This window comes from Miniopterus schreibersii (genome assembly GCF_964146895.1).
Source record: "Miniopterus schreibersii genome assembly, chromosome: 10".
NCBI classification, from domain to species: Eukaryota; Metazoa; Chordata; class Mammalia; order Chiroptera; family Miniopteridae; genus Miniopterus; species Miniopterus schreibersii.
Window position 1 is genome coordinate 39,794,150 of NC_138110.1, and position 20,095 is coordinate 39,814,244.

The 20,095-nt window shown below is 33.7% G+C and overlaps 1 protein-coding gene and 1 long non-coding RNA gene across 3 annotated transcripts in view; one reads left to right on the top strand and one right to left on the bottom strand.

Moving 5' to 3' along the window:
* Positions 1-20,095, bottom strand: part of MIB1 (MIB E3 ubiquitin protein ligase 1) — a 93,144-nt gene that overhangs the window by 29,957 nt on the left and 43,092 nt on the right. Inside the window, exons 11-12 of the mRNA XM_081150092.1 lie at positions 14,413-14,610; positions 11,928-12,079 (exon numbers count right to left, since the gene is read on the bottom strand). Of these exons, the coding sequence (XP_081006218.1) occupies positions 11,928-12,079; positions 14,413-14,610 (350 nt within the window). The remainder of the gene's footprint in view (positions 1-11,927; positions 12,080-14,412; positions 14,611-20,095) is intronic.
* On the top strand, positions 1,152-4,672 carry LOC308563239. Of its 2 annotated transcripts, none has more exons than XR_013999759.1 (3): positions 1,152-1,333; positions 1,753-1,998; positions 3,394-4,672. It is a non-coding gene; the product is annotated as an uncharacterized lncRNA (long non-coding RNA). The 2 variants fall into 2 exon arrangements; XR_013999760.1 differs by having other exon boundaries at positions 1,208-1,333; positions 1,826-1,998.

Here is a 20,095-nt window from a genome sequence, read left to right on the forward strand (position 1 = left end):
GATTCTTAACTGAATCAATACTTAAGAGAATATATTTAAATTAAGAACAAGGTATAGTTGGTTTCTCTTACTTTTTAGGTCTGTAAAATCTTAAATTTTATCTCCACAGGTTTGTTAAGATTTGATGTTTTAGTATTTTTTTCTCCTTGGTTAAAAAAATAAATTTCAATGTTAAAATTTATTGTGAATATGCTATTAAAATTTAGAGCAAAAGCATTTTTCCTTTACGACATACACTATGTCCCAAAGTTATACACAGGTTAATGACTATTTTAATCTATGATAAAATGTGAAATGATCATGCCTAAATGCTATTGCAAAAAATTAAAGAGAAATGGTGATGTAGAAAGGAGAAAAACACTTCACATTTGAAAATGAAATAGAATTTAATTAATAAAATGCATGGTAATACTTATATATGTACATATGGTTTCAATAAAGAAGTACACAATTACTCAAAAGCATTACTGACTGTTTTTCACAAAGCACTACAAAAAAATTAACTAAAATTGGCACTGAATTAAAAGTTTTAAGTAGCATTTCCAAGATTTCATTTACACTCTGCTCCCTTCTTTCTTAATGATCTTTTCTCCACTTTCAATATACAGGATCTACTTACCATTTCTACATATTTTCCATTCAAATATTATTCATTAAATTTAAAAAGCATGTATAGCAACAACTAGCTCTAAAGATAACACTACAAAATCCCTTCAAACCTCTAGCTATGTAAAATATCATTATCTATAATATTTTTAACAAAAATTCAGATTATGAAATATAATTTGAGAGCAGAGATATTCTACTTATTCCATATCTGTCTGAAGACTGTCTTGCTACTAGCTAGGGTAATATTTTTCCTCTTTTCTGTTTTCTCTGCAGTGCTTCTAAGTATAGTGACAGCCGCATCAGGCTTTCCTAGTCTCAGCGCAAGCTCAGTGAAAATCTGGGAAATGTAAGTGGAAACATGAGAGACCGCTTTATTTGGCAGTGCTTAAAAAAAAAAAAAAGCAGGACAAATGGCAAAGCAGTGTTTGGACCGCAGGATGAACAATCAATAGGCAGAAAGCAAGATAGAGGCTTCCTCAGCTTTTGGATCGACAATCGACAGCTGAGAGACTATTTTTTGCTATGGTTGACTAAATATGGTCAGGGAAGAGAGAGGCACAAGAGAGCCTGTTTGCCTGGGAGTGCATGTTTCAAATGCTTAGCTGCCTATAAAGCTGTAACAGTTTAGCCTGTGGCCACTGAGGGAAGAATTTAAGTTAACCTCTGTAGTGACCATGTGGAAGTCCTGACCTTGCTTGCAGACTTGACCTCTGGAGATGACAAGGTAGCTTCAATACAGATTTACCATTTAATCCTGGAAACTGAAAACCAAAAAAATCTCACAGCAAGAAAGATGCAGAATTATTTCCTAAGAAGTCAGAAGAACCCAGTGTATTCTGGTGGGCAAAGGAAAATAGTGTGAATGTTTATAGTTAGTTGGGAGAGTGAGGTGTGTTTTGATTTTTGGCTTTTTTTAGATTACAAAATTAACTTGCTCTGCAACTTTTCCCCCTCTTCCGAAGCATTGCATCTGAGAAATAAGAGAGTTCAGTATGTTGGATATTGTAGCAATCTTTCTTGCTTGCTTAACTTTCTGTATAGCAGATACAAGGTACTTATATCTGTGGAATATTGGTAATATAACATTCCAAATCAAACGGCCAATGTTGATTCAATTTTATTGTGTGTGTTTTTTTTTTTAAGGGTAAAGGAAGGGAGAGGAAAAAGATGGCTGATTTATTTTTGTTTGTTCAACGTTTTTCAAATTTATCTTAAGAGGTGAGATTCTGTGTTCACTGATACTTCCCTCTTCACCGGGGCTCATGAAAAGAAGTGCTGAATCAGCGAACAGAGTGAAGGAACCATCAAGATGAGATGGCTGCTGCTGATGTGACTCTCTAGATCATTCTCTCTTCCTGCTGCAAATGCTGCATAACACTAAGCTTACAGGTAACAGAGCACCACAACGCCTGTACTTTTAAGGATGCTTATTTACAACTCTCTGCATGCTTACCTATTATTGACTCTATATGTTTATATTGTTAAGTTAGATTCTATCTGGGCACAGCCTAATTTCACAGCTCAAGTAGAGAGCTTATGTAGTGTAAAAGGGAATATTGTTCAAATATCAAGGCATATAACTCTTGAACTCAAAAATGTACAAATCCATTACTGTCATTTATATTATTAAAGATTTAGTCTTTTATTGTTTCAGATTAACGATTTTGCATCCCCAGTGAATTATACACTGCTTCCAAAATATGTTATCTTTTAAAAACTATTAACCATTTCAAGGTTTAGTCAATCAAGAAACTTGGCAGAACACAAAACACTTTTTAATATTTACTCTGAGTTGTCCACAAAAATAAATCAGAATGTGCACGGTGAAATTCTAATGCTGCAATGCTGAAACTGCTGTAGTACTGGCCTATCTCCTGCTACATTCTCATTTGCTCTCTATGAGCTGCACTAGCTTTTTATCACAGCCTGCAGAAATTCTTTCCCTGCTTTTTCCCCCTCCTTTCCCAAATCTGAAAATTTCTTACAGTTTTCTTTAAAACTGTTTACGACCACAATAATTAAAGGCAACTCACCAACTATTATTTCTTTCAATGATAAATGATCAAGCTAAAACCCAGTGGTAATACCTTTCAGTTCTTTTAAGTAAGACTTTGGAAAAGTTACCTGTTCTGATAGTTATACTGTATATCAAAAGAAAAAAGAATCAAATGAGCTAAACTCACCAAAACTAAATATTTATATACATTTGTTTGAATTTGTATTTAACACAAAGAGAAGAACCAAAATGTAAAATTCAGATTAGTAACTAATGAAGACAAAGGAACGACAAAGAGGTTTTTAAGTGATCATGAGTTATCTGTAACCTTAAAAAAACTAACAAAAAATTCATCATCTTTAAAAATTCAGTTTAGCCCTGGCCAGTGTGGCTCAGCTGGTTGGAGCATCATCCCATATACCAAAAAGGTGACGGGTTTGATTCCTGGTCAGGGCACATATCCAGGTTGCAGGTTCGATCCCTGGTTGGGGCACCTATGAGAAGGAAACCGATCGATGTTTCTCTCTCCCTCTCTCTCTCTCTCTTCCTCCCCTCCTCACTCCCTCTTTCCCCTCCCTCTAAAAAAATCAATTAAAAAATTTTTATAAAGTAAATAAAAATAGAAAAATTCCGCTTACTCATACTCTAAAAAGATCTGGTTTTTCTCACTGTCATTTCAACTTTAGGGTAATATCAGAAGTATTAATTGGTTGATTGGTTAAGTTTTTAATAAGATATCTAGTCTATAAAAAAGAAACTGTATCAAATTAATTACTATCTGCTTGTAGGATCTAGAAGCAAACTACAAAATAAGAAGAATTTCACTCGGAAGACTGAAGAAACACTAGGCTGATCTTACCAATTTATGAAATACACTCTGTAAAAACTCCACTCATTCTATAAAGCTATTGCAGAAAGGACCAGACCAGGACAAATGTTTAGAAGTGTTTAGAAGTGTATGTCCACCAACAAGGAACCATAAATGGCATTAATGCAATGCTTCAGGTAAATTTTTTATAAAGTTTAGTCTTTGATAGTCTCTCTAAATGATCTACCATTGCTATGCTCAGTAAGTTGAATGTTTTACTGACAAATGGGAAAATACAACATTTCATGTTTTTACAGCTAACAACTTTGTAATACCTACTCAGAGTACATACTTCTTTATGTACCCATATGAACATACAATGCTATGGAATGTAAAGAAGTATGTATTTTTGGTAGGCAATAAACCGCCAAGAGGGAAATAAACTGCAGCTAAAAGATGCCCTTGCTTCTTTCTATGTAAATGACCTTCATATGGTATATTAACCTAGAATCAAAGAGATGACCTTTAGAAATAATAACATCATAAAATGTACTTACTACTTATAGGTGAAAATTAAATATCACTTTAAGATTTATATTTTGTGGGGAGAAAAGCTCTACTGAAGTAGCTTTAAAATTATCATGAAACTCCTTTTAAATCTTTTACATTTAAAATTACATTTTTAAATCTAGTATTCACATGATTAATACTTGAATACCAAAAAAAAATTTTTTTAAATGCCAGTATTTCTAGCACAAAAGAATGAAAGATACACATGCCCTATTTTCTGTTTCCACAGTTTGATCTTAATTTAAGTATATCACAATAGGGTTCACTGATTTGTTAAGAAAAACAAGATACAACAAGAGCTGATTCCATTTACATTTTAACAGATACCCTTCAGATTTTTATAAATTTATAATTTAATAATATTAGAGGAATTCCTGAAGCAAGTTTTATTGTTTTAGGTATTCTTTTTTGAAAGCTATTGACATAGTCATAATTTTAAAAGACTATTATTTTAAATAAAATTCTGCTCTCAAAGGAAAAAAAAAGTGGAGTGGTCCTTGTCTTTCTCCAGTTTATCAGGTCTTTATGATAAATTAGTACCTAGAATAAATTAACATGTAAGATTTATTCCAAAAAATGATAAAATTCTGGCCACAGCTGTAAGTCAACAGGGCACATTGGTAACAGACTACCAAATATTTAAAAGAAATTAATTTATTATCTATATTTTCCTTGAATTTATTTTATCCAAAAAGGGAACACAAAATGAAAACATTATAGTCAAGAAACCAATTTATACAGATAAAACCACCTTCCTCTAATGGTACTATGCAATTACAAGTCAATTTTTATAAACATGATGGACCCAATATTTACTGTTATGTTAGAAACGTCAAAATATTTCTGTATTTTATACAAAATTTATTTTGTATTATATTTATATATTAATAAAAATTATAAATAATTAAGCTCTTAAAAATTTATAAGCAGCATCTATTTTAACTACTATGATAGTCTTACATAAAAAATACTAATATTCTAATCATTTCTTACTGGAAGTATTAATTCAACTGGAATAGTTAGACATGTACAAAGAGCATAATAATATTTTAAAATTTCTGTGTGTCACAAGTTAATAGAAATAGCTTATGGCTGACTATAATTTTCTCTGTTCAATAAGACAACTAGTAGTTAATTGTCAAAGGTGAGTTTCATTTTATCAGATTATAAAAAATGAGAGAACGACTATTAGCAATGATAGCATATAAGTTATTACATGTTTACTGGAAATTATAAAAAGCTCATAATTTTAAAATAGTTCAAAGCTTAACACTTAAGCACAGCCCTTCCTTCTGATCTTCCACAAACAGAATGGTAACGTTTCATATTCCATTTAAGTTTAACTGTACATGCCCTAAATACCAAAAACTGAAAATATATACCTCAAAAGTAGAGGCTCCTCTAAAACACTATTCAAAGGTTATTACTATACCCATTTTATAATAAACAATTATATCTGTTATTCCATAGGTATAAAATTTAATTAATTTAAAACATCCCAGCAACTAAGAGTCTTATGATTATAATAAGACTATTTATAATCCTTAAAAAATAAAATGACATCTGTTATTCATTTTAAAAAGTAAAATTACATACTGATTTTAGTGCTTACAAGTTTAACTTAACATATCTAAGAGTATTTTCAATCACTCTAAAATGTCACATTCATCACTTAGGTCAGCTGTTCATTTTTAACTGAGTACATATTAAACTCTGGGCATCTGCTGACACTGGTGTAACTCAAACATTTCAACTGTCTCTCTGACAGGGATAACAGATGCTGACATTATCAAATGCTGTACTATTTTTTTTCCATGGCCTCTCCTTGCCCCGATATGGCCAGTATATGAAACTGAACTGCCATCCAAAAGCACACTTGAGCAACTGGATCTGCTAAACAGCTCCCATATAACCAGTAAAAATAGAAGCCAGTTTTACTGCTATCTTCAGCACTTAAGTCCAGGCAATTTAACACCTGTTTCACTTCTATTCGAGCAAAAGATGGAAAAATCGTATTACATTAATTTCACCAGCAGCATGATACGTACTAACCAACAGATGCAGAATATACTTAATATGAGAATTATTTGAATATTGCCTGAATTAGTGTTGAACTTTCCCCAGTTTAGTTCAGAACAGTAATTATTTCTTCACTCTTTATATTTTACTGAGAGCACTTTTACAGGCAAACTATAATTTCTCAAACTTTTATTTTAATCATGTGTATGAAATCACAATATAACAAAAATTTACTATACTGAGTTTTAATGGTAGATTTTAATACTCAAATTCATGGATTGTAGCTAACCACCACAATTCAATGTATTATCAAACTGATACTGAGGAGTAACTAGGCAATCTGTACAGAGAATTCGGTCAAGGAAACAGAACCTTAAAAAGGTTAAATTACTAACCAATGATTAGTAATACCACAAGTAAAAAACAAAGAAAAATAAGCTGGCATGCATGGTAGTTCCTTTCAACACAAATCCAAGCAATACACTTGAATACATGTGCAATCTATTTATAAACCAAAGGGCAGAGGTACTTTCTTAAGGCCACTCATATTCCTCCACTCCTGGTCAGCAACTTGCTATTAGTTCTCAAATACAATACTAAAAAAAGCAGGGTGCCCTGGCTGGTGTGGCTCAGTTGGTTGGAGTGTCATCCCGTACACCAGAAGGTTTCAGGTTCGACCCCCAGTCAGGGCCCCTACGGGAGGCAACCGATTGATGTTTCTCTCACATCAATGTTTGTTTCCTTCCTAACTTCCTTCCTTTCTCCCTCCCTCCTCCTTTCCATCCTTCCTTCCTCAGGTGAGAATTAAAACAAAAAACAGGGGCAGTAGAAAGGTGTGACTAGCAGTACTCTTTTCTAACCTGTTAGGTTACTTACTTGGTTTACTGCCTAGAGATATTATGAAACATTACTCTGAAATGCATCAGGATCTATTTGTTCCTTTAAATGTTGTTGGTTTTGAAACACATTATTGTCTATATTTAAAAATTAAGTAAATGTGTTAAAAACAAAGATGTACAATGATAGTTCCTTAATGTGTTAACATGTTGAAGGGTAAAGACTTCTGTACTTTTAGAGCAGGAAATAGTAGGAAAGTGCCTTCAAAATAGAAAATTTTACATTCAATGACTAAAGTACTAATATGAGAATCTACCTTTTGTGGAAGGTTCATAACCATAATTTTACAAACAAAAAAGCATTTTAACTGTTTTGGAGCCCAAACTAGCAGTATTGCAATGCTTTGCTAGAGCTGGTAAAATGGAACCAAATCGCCTCTTCAATGGATTTGGTCCCCTTCAACCAGCTGTAGCTATGCATTGATTACTACAAGACAGCCAACGTTTTCATTTATGAGTACCAGACATGTCAACTAATTTCAACTTTTTAAAATTATTCAGATTGTGCTTTAAATTAAAAAAATAATAATTTGTTACTGTTAATTATTCTGGTAAGAGCCATAGTGGTTAACAGTGTTTATAAAAAGCTTTATGAAAAATGTGTGGATGACTTAAGGATTACAAATAAAATAATTTTACTTATTTATGGTCTCTTGGTATTGGATTTCTTACCCTCTGGAAAAGAAATGGTAAGGAAATGTAGACTAAGCTGAATAATAATTAAAAAAGAACTTCCTTCAGAGGAAGAAAATACCTAGGAAGGTTACCTGATATTCCACACTGTGGTTCACATGGACATATTTTAAATTAAAGAAAAACATAACATTACATAAAATAACACTCTAGAAATGTTGGATCAGTATCTTCCATAGAATTAGCATTTAATTTTACTGCTATTTACTTGAATATTGATAGGTAACGTAAAAAAGATGATGATACTGAAGAATATCTTGTGAAGAGACAAACAGTTAAGTATCTAATTTTTCCAACCCTGAACTATCTTAATCCTCAAAAACTAAAGAAAATGCTAAGCATTGCTATCTTTTACTCTCCATACTTGTTTCCTCAGTTGTAAAATAAAGAACTCTTGTAATAATAACGTTCTATGACTCTCCTCACCCCTTCTTTCTTCTTTGTCCATCAAAAAACAAATATACATATCAAGCCTCTCTCTCAATGGAATGAAAATGAAAGAGGAGGAAAATGACAAGTGATCCAACATTCTCTAATTTTCTTATTGACTGCAATAAAACTATAGGTAACAATGTTCTTTAATAAAGACAAACATTCTAGCAATTAATGAAGGGTTACGGAGGGCGAGCAGTAGTTTAAAAACCAAGGTGTTTACATAATCCTCAACTCCTGACCACTCACCTATTTCAAAGCGAAGACCATCCCGTAAAAGAATGTGGACAAAGGAAGGCAAATGTAAATGAATCTTATCCCTTCAAGTTAACAGGCCTTCTGGCTTGTACTAATTACACCTGGCAGTCACATTAAATTATTTATGTATTACAAAGCACATAGTGTTTCAGGGTAGATGCATGGACACATATGAGAGAAAATGGGCATACTGTAAGTATAGTACCATTTGATAGTCTCTCAGCTACTTTTTATATATAGCACTCAGTACATTTTTGCCCATTCTAATTTGAAGTAATTGCTCTGTTTAAACTCCTAATAGTTTCTCTACAGAATTTATTTTGTAATTGGTCATATATACTCTAGTGATATCTAACACTGTCCTGACTGTCAAATTAAGGTTAACATTTACTGAGTCCCTACTATAGCCAAGGCATTGTGGGGAACATACAGATGAATATGAGTGCCCACAACTTTAACAGAAAGGAACATAAAAATGCACATCCTAAGGGACAGCACAAAGCATATTTATTATAAGTGCAGTAAAATAAGAACAGGGAACAAGGAAGTATAGGGCAAACAGAAAATAGTTTCAATGATGAGATCTAGGAGTTCTGGAAGAAAGGTGGTTAAGATAAAGAAGGGGATAAGGGCATCCTGATGGGGAAAAATGCTTATGTAAATGAAGGAATAAAGCAGAGAGACTATCTTAGGAAAGGAGAGTACTGCAGTACAACGCAGCTGAAGAGCAAGGTGGGCGGAGGGCTTTCATTTAGTGAGAGAGAAAGTTAGAAAGACTCAGGACACACTGGAAATGGGTTTGAATGCCAGGTCAAGGTATACATATTTTATTCTACGTACAATAGAAAGCAACTGAAGATCTGGGAAGAAGAAAGGGGAGCCATTCGATCTATATTTTTAGAATTATAATTTGGTAGTTGTATGAAAGTTGTCAGATAAAACTAAAATCAGGGAGAAAATTTAGAAAGATACTATAACAGTCTAGGTAAAAGTGGTCAACAATTAGGTCAGCAACAATGGAAACAGAAGGAATGGAATGGTTTGGAAATAGCTGCAGAATAAAGGAAGCTTTAGAACTAATTGGAAGTTCAGAATTAGTGACAGAGTAGTCAAAGTTAACCCTAATCAAAGAGGCAGCAAGGAGGTTGACATATTAATACATTCTTAGTTATATGATTCACTGTCAATATGTTTCAGTCTTGCCTCACATACAGCCCATATACAGAAAAAGTAATATAAAGTGGTTAACAGCTATGAATCCAAAGTCAGACAGACCTTGCTCAAATTCTAGCTACTCCACTAGTCAGTGCATGGTCTTGAATAAGCAAATTCACCTCTTTATAAGTCTCGTATTCTTCTTCTATAAAATGAAGATATTAAAACCTGCCTCAAAAAGGCTGCTCAAAGAATTAAATGAGATAATGCATATAAACCAGTTAGTAAAGGCCTGGTATTTAGTAAGTGATATCATCATCATCATCTTCTATTTGAATGGCACCTACATATAATACTATTTTTATCTCCTTCAAAATGCCAAAGGATGCAGTGTTCCAATATTTGTAATCTGAAAAATAAATCAAGACATAACCTAAAATAGTCATTTATCTTATCCTACATTATATCCATTATTATGGGTACCAACAAGCAATACTAACAAAATCCTTTTATTCTCTTTGCTCTCCCTCTAATGGTGACCATAAAAAGCTAAAAGAATAAAAAATAGCAAAAAATTAGAAGAAAACATGATATAAAAATGCAGTATGGAACCAAACAATAAGAATTCATGGTGACTATAGTTATAATACTGTTATGTATATTTGAAAGGTGCTAAGAGATCTTAAAAGTTCTCATCAAAAGAAAAAAATTTGTAACTATGTGTGGTGATGGATGTTAACTAGACTTATAGTGATCATTTCATAATATATACATATATTTGATCATTATGTTGTACACCCGAAAGAAACATAATGTTATGTCAATTATATCTCAATTTTAAAAAAAGAATTCAGAATACATTAAATTATCAAAACAAACTTAAAAGTGAGTATTTCTCTCAGTCAAAACATGTAGGTTTATTTGGTACAGCATGGATGGGCCTAGAGAATATTATGCTAAGTAAAATAAGTCAGTCAGAGAAAAACAAATACCATATGATTTCTCTTATATGTGGAATCTAAAAAACAATATAAACAAATAAAACAGAAACAGACTCATAGACACAGAGAACAGATTGATGGTTGCCAGAGGGGAGGGGGGTTGGGGGACTGGGTAAGAAAGGTAAAGGGATTGAGAAGTACAAATTGGTAGTTACAAAATTATCATGGGGATGTAAAGTATAGCATAAATAATATAATCAATAATATTGTAATAACTATGTATGGTGCCAGTTGGGTGCTGGTATATATTGAGGGAAACACCTATAAAGTGTATAATTGTCTAACCACTATGCTACACATCTGAAACTAATAAAAAATAATATTGAATGTAAACTTTAATTTAAAAGTTTTTAATAAAAAATTTTTAAAAAGAGATGTAGGCTTTATTCAACTATAAACAGAAGACATCTGATGCAGAATTTTCTAAAATGCTTCTCAGGGCCCTGGTCAGTGTAGCTCAGTTGGTTAAAACATCATCCTGGGCACCAAAAGGTTGACAGTTTGATTCCTGGTCAGGGCACATACCTAGGTTGCAGGTTCAATCCCCAGTGGAGGTGCATATGGGAGGCAACCAATTGATGTTTCTTTCATATATCGATGTTTCTCTTTCTCTTTCTTTCTCTCTCTCTCTCCCCTCCCCTTACCCTCTAAAATCAGTAAAATATATCCTCAGGTGAGGATTAAAATAAATAAAATGCTTCTCAGGTAAAGTTGTTCCCAAAAATTCATTCATGAAAAGTTCTAGGTTGTCCTAGCTAGTGTGGCTCAGTTGGTTTAGCATCATTCCATGCACCAAAAGGTCACTGGTTTGCTTCCAGGTCAGGGCACATGCCTGGGTTCCAGGCTCGATCCCCAGTAGGGGGCATGCAGGAGGCAGCTAATCAATGTTTCGAGGTTAAAGCAAAGTTAAAGCATTTTCTTTTTCTGTGGGACTCTGTCAATATTTCATGAATTCTGTGATTTTCCAAAAGTCTTTCTCAAACTTTAACCAGTAAACACTTTTTTTTTCAGTAGACCACCTAAAATTGTAACTATCGTTGCAGAACACCATATTAGAAATTATATAACTAATTATATTATTAATAAACAATTAGGTAACTTGATAGTTATTTAACCACAAGTTTAAAACAGTAATTACCATGCAAATGGATTAACACAAATTTAGAGGATATGCTGAGAATGGTTTTGAAGAAACATAAATCTCAAAATGCATTGCATTCTAATAAAAACTTTACAAGTGAGTATTCCTGATACTTTAAATCCATATTGAATATATATTTAAATAGCCATTTCATACTTTATTTGTTTAATAACCCAAAGAATTATTATAAAATTTATCTACTTAATGAAGACATAATTTCCACAGACCTTAAAATGATTTAAAGTACTAAAATAAGCCAAAATTCTTTTATCAGTATCAGAAAAAGAGAACCAGCAACAGAAAAATATTTTTAAACTACATATAAAATGGTAAAAGGTGACATCTTTACCTGGGATTTCCTCTTAGTGCAGCATGGTGAAGGGCATTAAATCCATTATTGTTTGTAATGGTAACATCTGCTCCAGCTTCCAGAAGGACTGCCAGGATATCATCACGTTTCTTACTTATTGCATCATGAAGAGGGGTATCACCTTCAGAATCCTTTAAGTTTAAAAAGATTTTCATTAGTTCTTTTTCAATCAATCATCACATGTAATTATTAATACTTAAAATGAACTACTAAACAGAGAAAGAAAAACAGAAGCCATATCCAACAACCATCAATAAAACATACTGTGTGTTAAATTTAATAAATGCAGGCAACAAACAGCATTATAATAAATAAACATACTCAATCTGGATGGTAAACACAATAAATACGCTGTAGCTTTCCAAAGGAAAAACAAAATCAAAGAAATAAAATACCCTCAAAATAATTAAGCAAATATCAAAAATAAATGAGGTAGAAAAGCGGACAAAAAGTTCATTAGTGTAAAATGGCTTGCTATACCACATTCCTACCATTAACTGTTGTACCCTGAAACTCCATACCAAACCTATACCAGTCTCAAGGCCCATAGCAATGAATTAAAAGTCAGTGGTTCTCAACCCTGGCTGTACTTTAGAATCCACTGGAAGCTCTTAAAATCCTGATACTCAGGCTATTTTTCAAATCAACTAACCCAGAATCTCTAGGCGTGGGACCCAGGCATCAGTAGTTTTGCAGAGTTCTCCAGCTGAATATATTGTGCAGTCACTGTTGAGAATCATTACTCTATATATTATCAAGGAGCAGGAAGGAGAGTAGTTAACTCAAAGTGAAAACAAATGTAAAAGAAACTTCGGCAGTCTCTATCTTTTTTTCAAGCTGATTAATTTCTTCATTAATCAACCAATGTAGCAGTAAGTTGTTATTCATTATCAGTCATCTGTGTAAATGGGTAATTTAGAATTCATTTTATAGTTTTATAAATACTTTCAGTAAAGCCATATATAGCCTAACCTAGGGCATATACCACAGTTTCCAAATCCAGCCTGCCCCCATTTTTGTAAATAGTTTTATTTACATAGTTACACACATGCATTTATGTATTATCTATGGCTACTGTCATGCTACAATGGCAGAACTGGATAATAATGGCAGTAATATAAATCATATGAAAGCCAAAAATATTACCTGGCCTTTTTAAAAACTATTTTTTATTGGTTTTTAGAAAGAGAAGAAGGGAGAGGGAGAAAGACAGAGAAACATCGATGTGAGAGCATAACACTGATCAGCTGCCTCCTGCACACCCTCTCCCGGGGGGATCAAGCCCAAAACTGGGGCATTGCCCTGACTGGGAATCATACCAGCAATCTCTTGGTGCATGTGACGATGCCCAACCAACTGAGCCACATTGGCCAGGCTTAACTGGACTTTCACAGAAAAAGTTCACCAATCCCAGGCATATATTCATCCACCTATGTAAGAAATTCCTAACACAAATTAAGTCCAACAATCCACCTTCCATCCTCCTATGGCACTAAAAATTCATGGTCTCCAACTTGAGATGGGCTCTTAACCTGGTTGGAGTAAGCTACTACAGGCCCTAATCTATACTGCCTTTTGCTCCCCACAATAGCTATTCCAAACCTTCACCACTCTTCTCAATTACTCTTTCTCTAACGACTACTCTCCACTCACTCTCAACCAGTAACTTTGCCTCCCATTTCAGACAAAAAAAAAGTCAGCAGGCATAAATTCCATACTTCAACAGTTTAACACCTTCCAATGCCTCCCCCATCTTCTAATCCTGTCATCCACTTAGAAGCCGTCAGTTCTAAAATGGCTGTATCTTGGAAATATTAATCTGTAATAAGCATCTAGCTAAAAAGAATCTCTGATTCAATTCTTCTCAAACCCTCAGTCCCATTGCTCCTGTTCTTCTACACTGCTTCAGAGATCAATCCAATTTAATTCAACTGGTTGCTGAAATTTTGGACGGGAATAATCATTTTTTAGGTGACCCTTGCTTCAAAAATTAGGTCCTATTATAATAAATCCTAAAACCCTATATATTCCCCTAACAGAAAATCTTCTAAGACTGGACTAATGACTACACCAAGACTCTTAAAATACATAAGGCTACAACTACAATAATTTAGATAGCTATGAAGTAATTATTATGAAATGCAGCCTATTACACTTCTTTAAGCTGCCGAAGCCCAATGTTATGATGAATAAAGTTAAATCAATTCAATTCAAAAACTGATATTTTTGCAAGGAAATTTCTATTCCCAACCCTCAATATAAAACAGATCTACTTGACACTTCCTTAAAAAGGCTTTTCTAAGAAGGAACAACTGCCAATTTTATTACATTCTGTACCTTTGGTATCACTATGACATCATATAAAAAAGAATTCTAACAAAGGAACGTTTACCATTGAAGCTAGTACTTCCCTGTAATAGAATCCTAGCAATACCTACAGAATATAGTTCTTTAAAGGTTTTACCTGAAGACTGGGATGACAACCAAAGTCCAATAAAGTCTTCACAACTTGAAGATGACCTTTATTGACAGCAATATGAAGTGGTGTCTGTCGGCGTTTGTTGCGAGCATTCAAATCAGCACTGCCTCGATGTAGAACTTCTATAACAGCACCTTCATCTCCAAAAGCTGCATGGTGAACGGCTCTATCTCCATCTTTGTCCTAACCAGCAGAATTAAATCTGAATTAGTGAATATTTTAGAAAAAAATAAAACTTAAAGCTACAATAATTCATTAAGAACCAAATTGATGTGAGGAGAAAAAACATTGAATGGAGTCAACAAAATAAGCAGAAATTCACTTGAAAAGTGATTAACTCCGAATATAAATGATGAATCCTGGGTTAATATACAGGGGTGGGCAAAAGTAGGTTTACAGTTGTGAGTGCACAACACATAAAGTTTATTCCTGTACTAATATTTCTTATTGTATTATTTGCGCTACAACTGTAAACCTACTTCTGCCCATCCATGTATATTATATCAGACATATATTGGACCAATAGTTGTATCAGAAGTAGGTCGATTCTTCATTACTCCTGATTTATCAGCCATAATGGTAAGCCAATATTAGAAAATATTAGAAAAATGCTGACATATAATACAACTACATAAACTTTTTTTCCATTTAAAAAATTTACACAGACTTTTCAAGGACATAAAAATTACACTAACTTTAGTTTGATTTTAAAAAGAAGAAAGGCCCTAGCAGGTTTTTCTCAATGGTTAGAGTGTCAGCCTACATACAGAAGGGTCCCAGGTTCGATTCTAGCCAAAGGCATGTACCTTGGTTGCAGGCTCAATCCCCAGTCCCAGTGGGGGTGTGTGCGGGAGGCAACTGATAGATGTCTTTCTCACATTGATGTTTCTCTCTCTCTCCCCCTTCCACTCTCTCTGAAAAGCAATGGAAAAAAATATCCTCAGGTGAGGATTAAAAAATAAAAATAAAAAATATATAAAAAGGAGAAAGGATGCCAAACAGTGTGATTTCAATGAGCTTTAAGGGGAGAAATATATCAACATATTAACATTGGTTATCTTTAGCTGGTGAGCATACACTTTTCTGTGTATTCAAGAGAAAAAAATTAAGTACCACTTAAAAAGATAAAAATGAAACACAAACCAGCATAATTTCACACATCCAAAATTCCAAAACTTTTTCAGAGGAATCCAATAAGTATGCTTCACCTTCTGTAATAGGCATATTTCGGAGGAGATGAGAAGTAGAGGAAGACCCAATTGCTTACATTTTTTTCAAATATAAGAACAACTTTTTAAAAGGAAAAAAAATGCTTGTCCTGCACCATGAATATATTCATTCCATACCAAAAAAGAAGTCTTATACTGCTAGATGCAGATTAAGAAAGATATTATAAGGGTACTATCTTTATTCCATACTCCATCTCAAATTTTAACACCCAGAACTAAGCAAGCTCTAAGACTTTCTCCAGTGTTTCCAAACCCATGATTCTAGCCCCCTGGTGGACTATAATTTTTGTAAGTGGTTTGAAAATCCATTACTTGGCATTATCTGAACTACTTTCCAGAGTTAACACATGTAAGTACTGTTGCAAGTAAATACATTAAAAACAAATGAACAGTTCAACACAATTGAATTCAAAATAGTTTTTGGTCTTTGCATATTTTCTCAAGCAGATATTAAAAGTAAAATCACTCATGTAGAAGTCCACAAAGATTTAACAACCATTCTTAAAAAGGTAGCAAACCATGATGCAGGAATACTTCTACCTTACTAATATTCCAGCTAAACCAGGTTAGGAGTTTTTGTTACCTGTCTACTTTGAGCATAAAGAAACTGGCAAACACCACATGAAAGATTTAAGATTCAATACTTGTGCCTCTGAGCAACATTATATTTAAACAGCCCAGAATAAAAGAAAAATGCTTTCTCCAAAAAAAAGAAACTGAAAAATTGTTTTTATGTATGTGTATCACTAACTTTTCTAGTAACATATTTCAATATTTCAGAATCTTAGATTTAAGATCTTACTAACTTCCAATCTGGATTCACTTTCTGTTACATTTTTTAAGTCTACCTGGTGGTACTCCTTTCTTAAAAAGGAGAAAATCAATCCACTAACACTCACTGACTAAAAACAGGAACTATTTATGAAGTGTACCATTATATTTATGGTTGTTAGAAAACTGCTATAAAAACACTTTTATGCAGGTCACATCAACAACTTATGTAAAAAAAACTTAAAAATTTAAAACTCTAACATATATATATCTAAAGGAAATACAAATAAAAATTTAAAGAACTTGGAAAACACATACACATACTAGAAAACAACAATTAAATTTATTTCCAGGCTTTCCTTCTATTTAGAAAATCTCAGTTGTACAAAGACCTTAACTTACAGACTTTGAATATACCTAAAACGTACAGCTGTATGTTATTCAGAATATCATTATTCTGTCTCTAATGCTGGTACCAAATGAGATTTTGAGGGACGTTATTGCTGACCTCCAAAGGTAACCTAAAAGGATCTGTGAAGGGGCTTCAAATTAAATCTAAAACTGATTTTCCCCTGGCTAGGTGGTTCAGTTGGTTGGGGTGTCATCCTGTGCACCAAAACGTGGTGGGTTTGATTCCCAGTCAGGGCACATGCCTAGGTTGTGGGTTCGAACCCTGGTCAGGGTACGTACGGGAGGCAACTGATCAGTGTTTCTCTCTCTCTCTTCCTCTCTCTAGAATCAATAAAAATCTATCCTCAAGTGAGCATTAAAAAAACAAAACAGAATAGCCAGGAGTGGCCCAGCGGTTGAGCATCAACCTAGGATCCAGGCAATCAGGGTTCAATTCCCAGTGAGTGCACATACCTGGGCTGTGGGCTGCAGCCGATCAATGACTCTCTCATCATTGATATTTCTATCTCTCTCTCTCTCCCTTTCCCTTCCTCTCTCTGAAATCAATAAAGATACTTTTTTTTAAAAAAAAAGTTTCCTTAAAAAAAACAAAAAACCAAAAAAACTGATCTTAAAAACAAAACAAAACTGATCTTGGTTCTTTCTACCCTCTTGCCCCCTTCTCTTTCCTCTCAACCCTCCAAAACCTGCTCTTGTTCCAGTCTTCCTATCTTAGCTGATAGAACCATAGACCATAATGTTAACAAAATCAGTATCTGTAGGTCATGCTCACCTACCCCTGAGTCCCTATAGGTAAGTACCAAATTCTATGGTTTTTACTCAAGTTATGCTCTATTTATTTTCTCCAATTCTGCCACTAATTCATTCAGGCCTTCACTCTCACTCACCTGACCTATTGCCATAGCTCACCCTGCCTCCACTTCATTCTTACCCCGATCTACTCTTCACTCAGCAGATAGAATTCTCTCTCCATAAAACACAAAATTTATGTTTAAAACTCTTTAATGTAACTCTACTATATAAAGAACAAACCTCTTTTTTTAAATTTTATTTTCAATTACAGTTTACATTCAATATTATTTTTTATTAGTTTCAGATGTACAGCATATTGGCTAGACAATCATATACTTTACAAAGTGTTCCCCCTTATAATTCTAGTACCCACCTGGCACCATACATAGTTATTAAAATATTATTGACTATATTCCTTATGCTATACTTTACATGTCTGTAACTACTCAATCTGTACTTCTCAATCCCTTCACCTTTTTCACATAGTCCCCCAACCCACCCACCCCTCTGGCAACCATCAATCTGTTCTCTGTATCTGAGTCTGTTTCTATTTTTGTTTATTTTGTTCTTTATATTCCACATATAGTACTTATCTTTCTCTGACTAGCTTATTTCACTTAGCCTAATACCATATAGGTTTATCCCTACTGTCACAAATAAAATAATTTCATTCTTTCTTAGGGCTGAGTAATATTCCATTGTATATAGGTGCCGCCACTTTTTTACCCACTCATCTGTTGATGGCACTTGGGTTCTTCCATAGCTTGGCTACTATAAATAACACTGCAATAAACATAGGGGTGTATCTATCTTTTCAAATTAGTGTTTTGGGTTTCTTCAGATATATACCCAGAGGTGAAATTGCTGCGTCATAAGGCAGCTCCATATTTAATTTCTTGAGGGCCTTGCATACTGTTCTCCATAGTGGCTGCACCAATCTACGTTCCCACCAACAGTGCTCCCACCAACAGTACTGAAGGGTTCCCTTCCCTCCACATCCTCACTAACACTTGTTATTTGTTGATTTGTTGATAACAGTCATTCTGACAGGTGTGAGGTGCTGTCTCATTGTGGTATTAATTTGCATTTCTCTGATGATTAGTGAAGTTGAGCATTTTTTCATGTCTGTTGGCCATTTGTATGTTCTCTTTGAAGAAGTGTCTATTCAGGTCCTCTGCCCATTTTTTAATTGGTGTTTGTTTGTTTTTTTGGTGTTGATTGTATGTGTTCTTTATAAATTCTAATACCTATTATTAAATGTATCATTGGTGAATATGTTCTCCTATTCAGTGGGTTGTCTTTTCATTTTGTTGATCATTTCCTTTGCTGTGCAAAAACTTTTTAGTTTGATGTAATCCATTTGTTTATTTTTTCCTTTGTTTCCCTTGCCCAGGAGATATATCAGAAAAAATACTGTTAAGAGAAATCCAAGAGATTTTACTGTCTATGTTTTCTTCTAGGAGTTTTATGGCTTGCGTCTTATGTTTTAAGTCTTTACAGTAAAACCTCTATATAACAGACTAATTCGGACAAAGGGATGTCCGTTAAAGCCAGAAGTCCATTATATAATAAAGTAGGTTTTCTGAATGCATATGTTAAAAAATTGACAAATTAGTTTACCTGTTTTACCTTATTTAGACATGTTTGTGTGATTAAAATTAAGTCTATGTAAAAAGTTTAATTTCACAGAAAAGTTTTCTATATGTATTACAGTAATTATGAATTTATACTAAGTCCAGTAAATGCATGCATTCACCAGTCACTGCGAGTAAACAAATGCACATGGCTGGGGCATGGCTTAGTGCATGTTGGAACTTAGGCCAGCACACATTAAAACTGCTGCAGAAAGTCATGCCATGCGACAACAGAACCAATTACTGCACGATGCAGTGTGATCACATGCTAATCGCTCCCCAAACATTAAGAGTGGTGACTCTTGGATTTAAATATGTAGACTATAGTTGTAGATATGCAATATTTATTTATGTCAGTGAAATTACTACAGCGTTTTTTCCAACATATGGCCTATATGCTAAAATTTGTTTAAAATTACAGTAAATTAATAACAAAAAAATGTTAATTTAATTGTAAGCAAAACTTGGTTAAAAGCACTTTAACAGGGTGTAGCTTGGCTGATGTGGCTCAGTAGTTAAGCATCAACCCATGAACAAAGAGGTCACTGGTTTGATTCCCAGTCAGGGCACATGCCAGGGTTACAGGCTCCATCCCCAGGAGAGGGCGTGCAGGAGGCAGCCGATCAATGTTTCTCTCTCATTGATGTTTCTATCTCTCTATCCTTCTCCTTCCTCTCACTCTAAAAAAAATATTTTTTAAAAACCTATTTTTTTAAAAAATTAATAGGGTGTTAATTTTCACATGACCTACAGACCAAAAATTTTGTCTGTTAAACTTGAAATCCGTTAAATAGAGATCAGCAAAATCGAAGGTATACTGTACTCCATTTT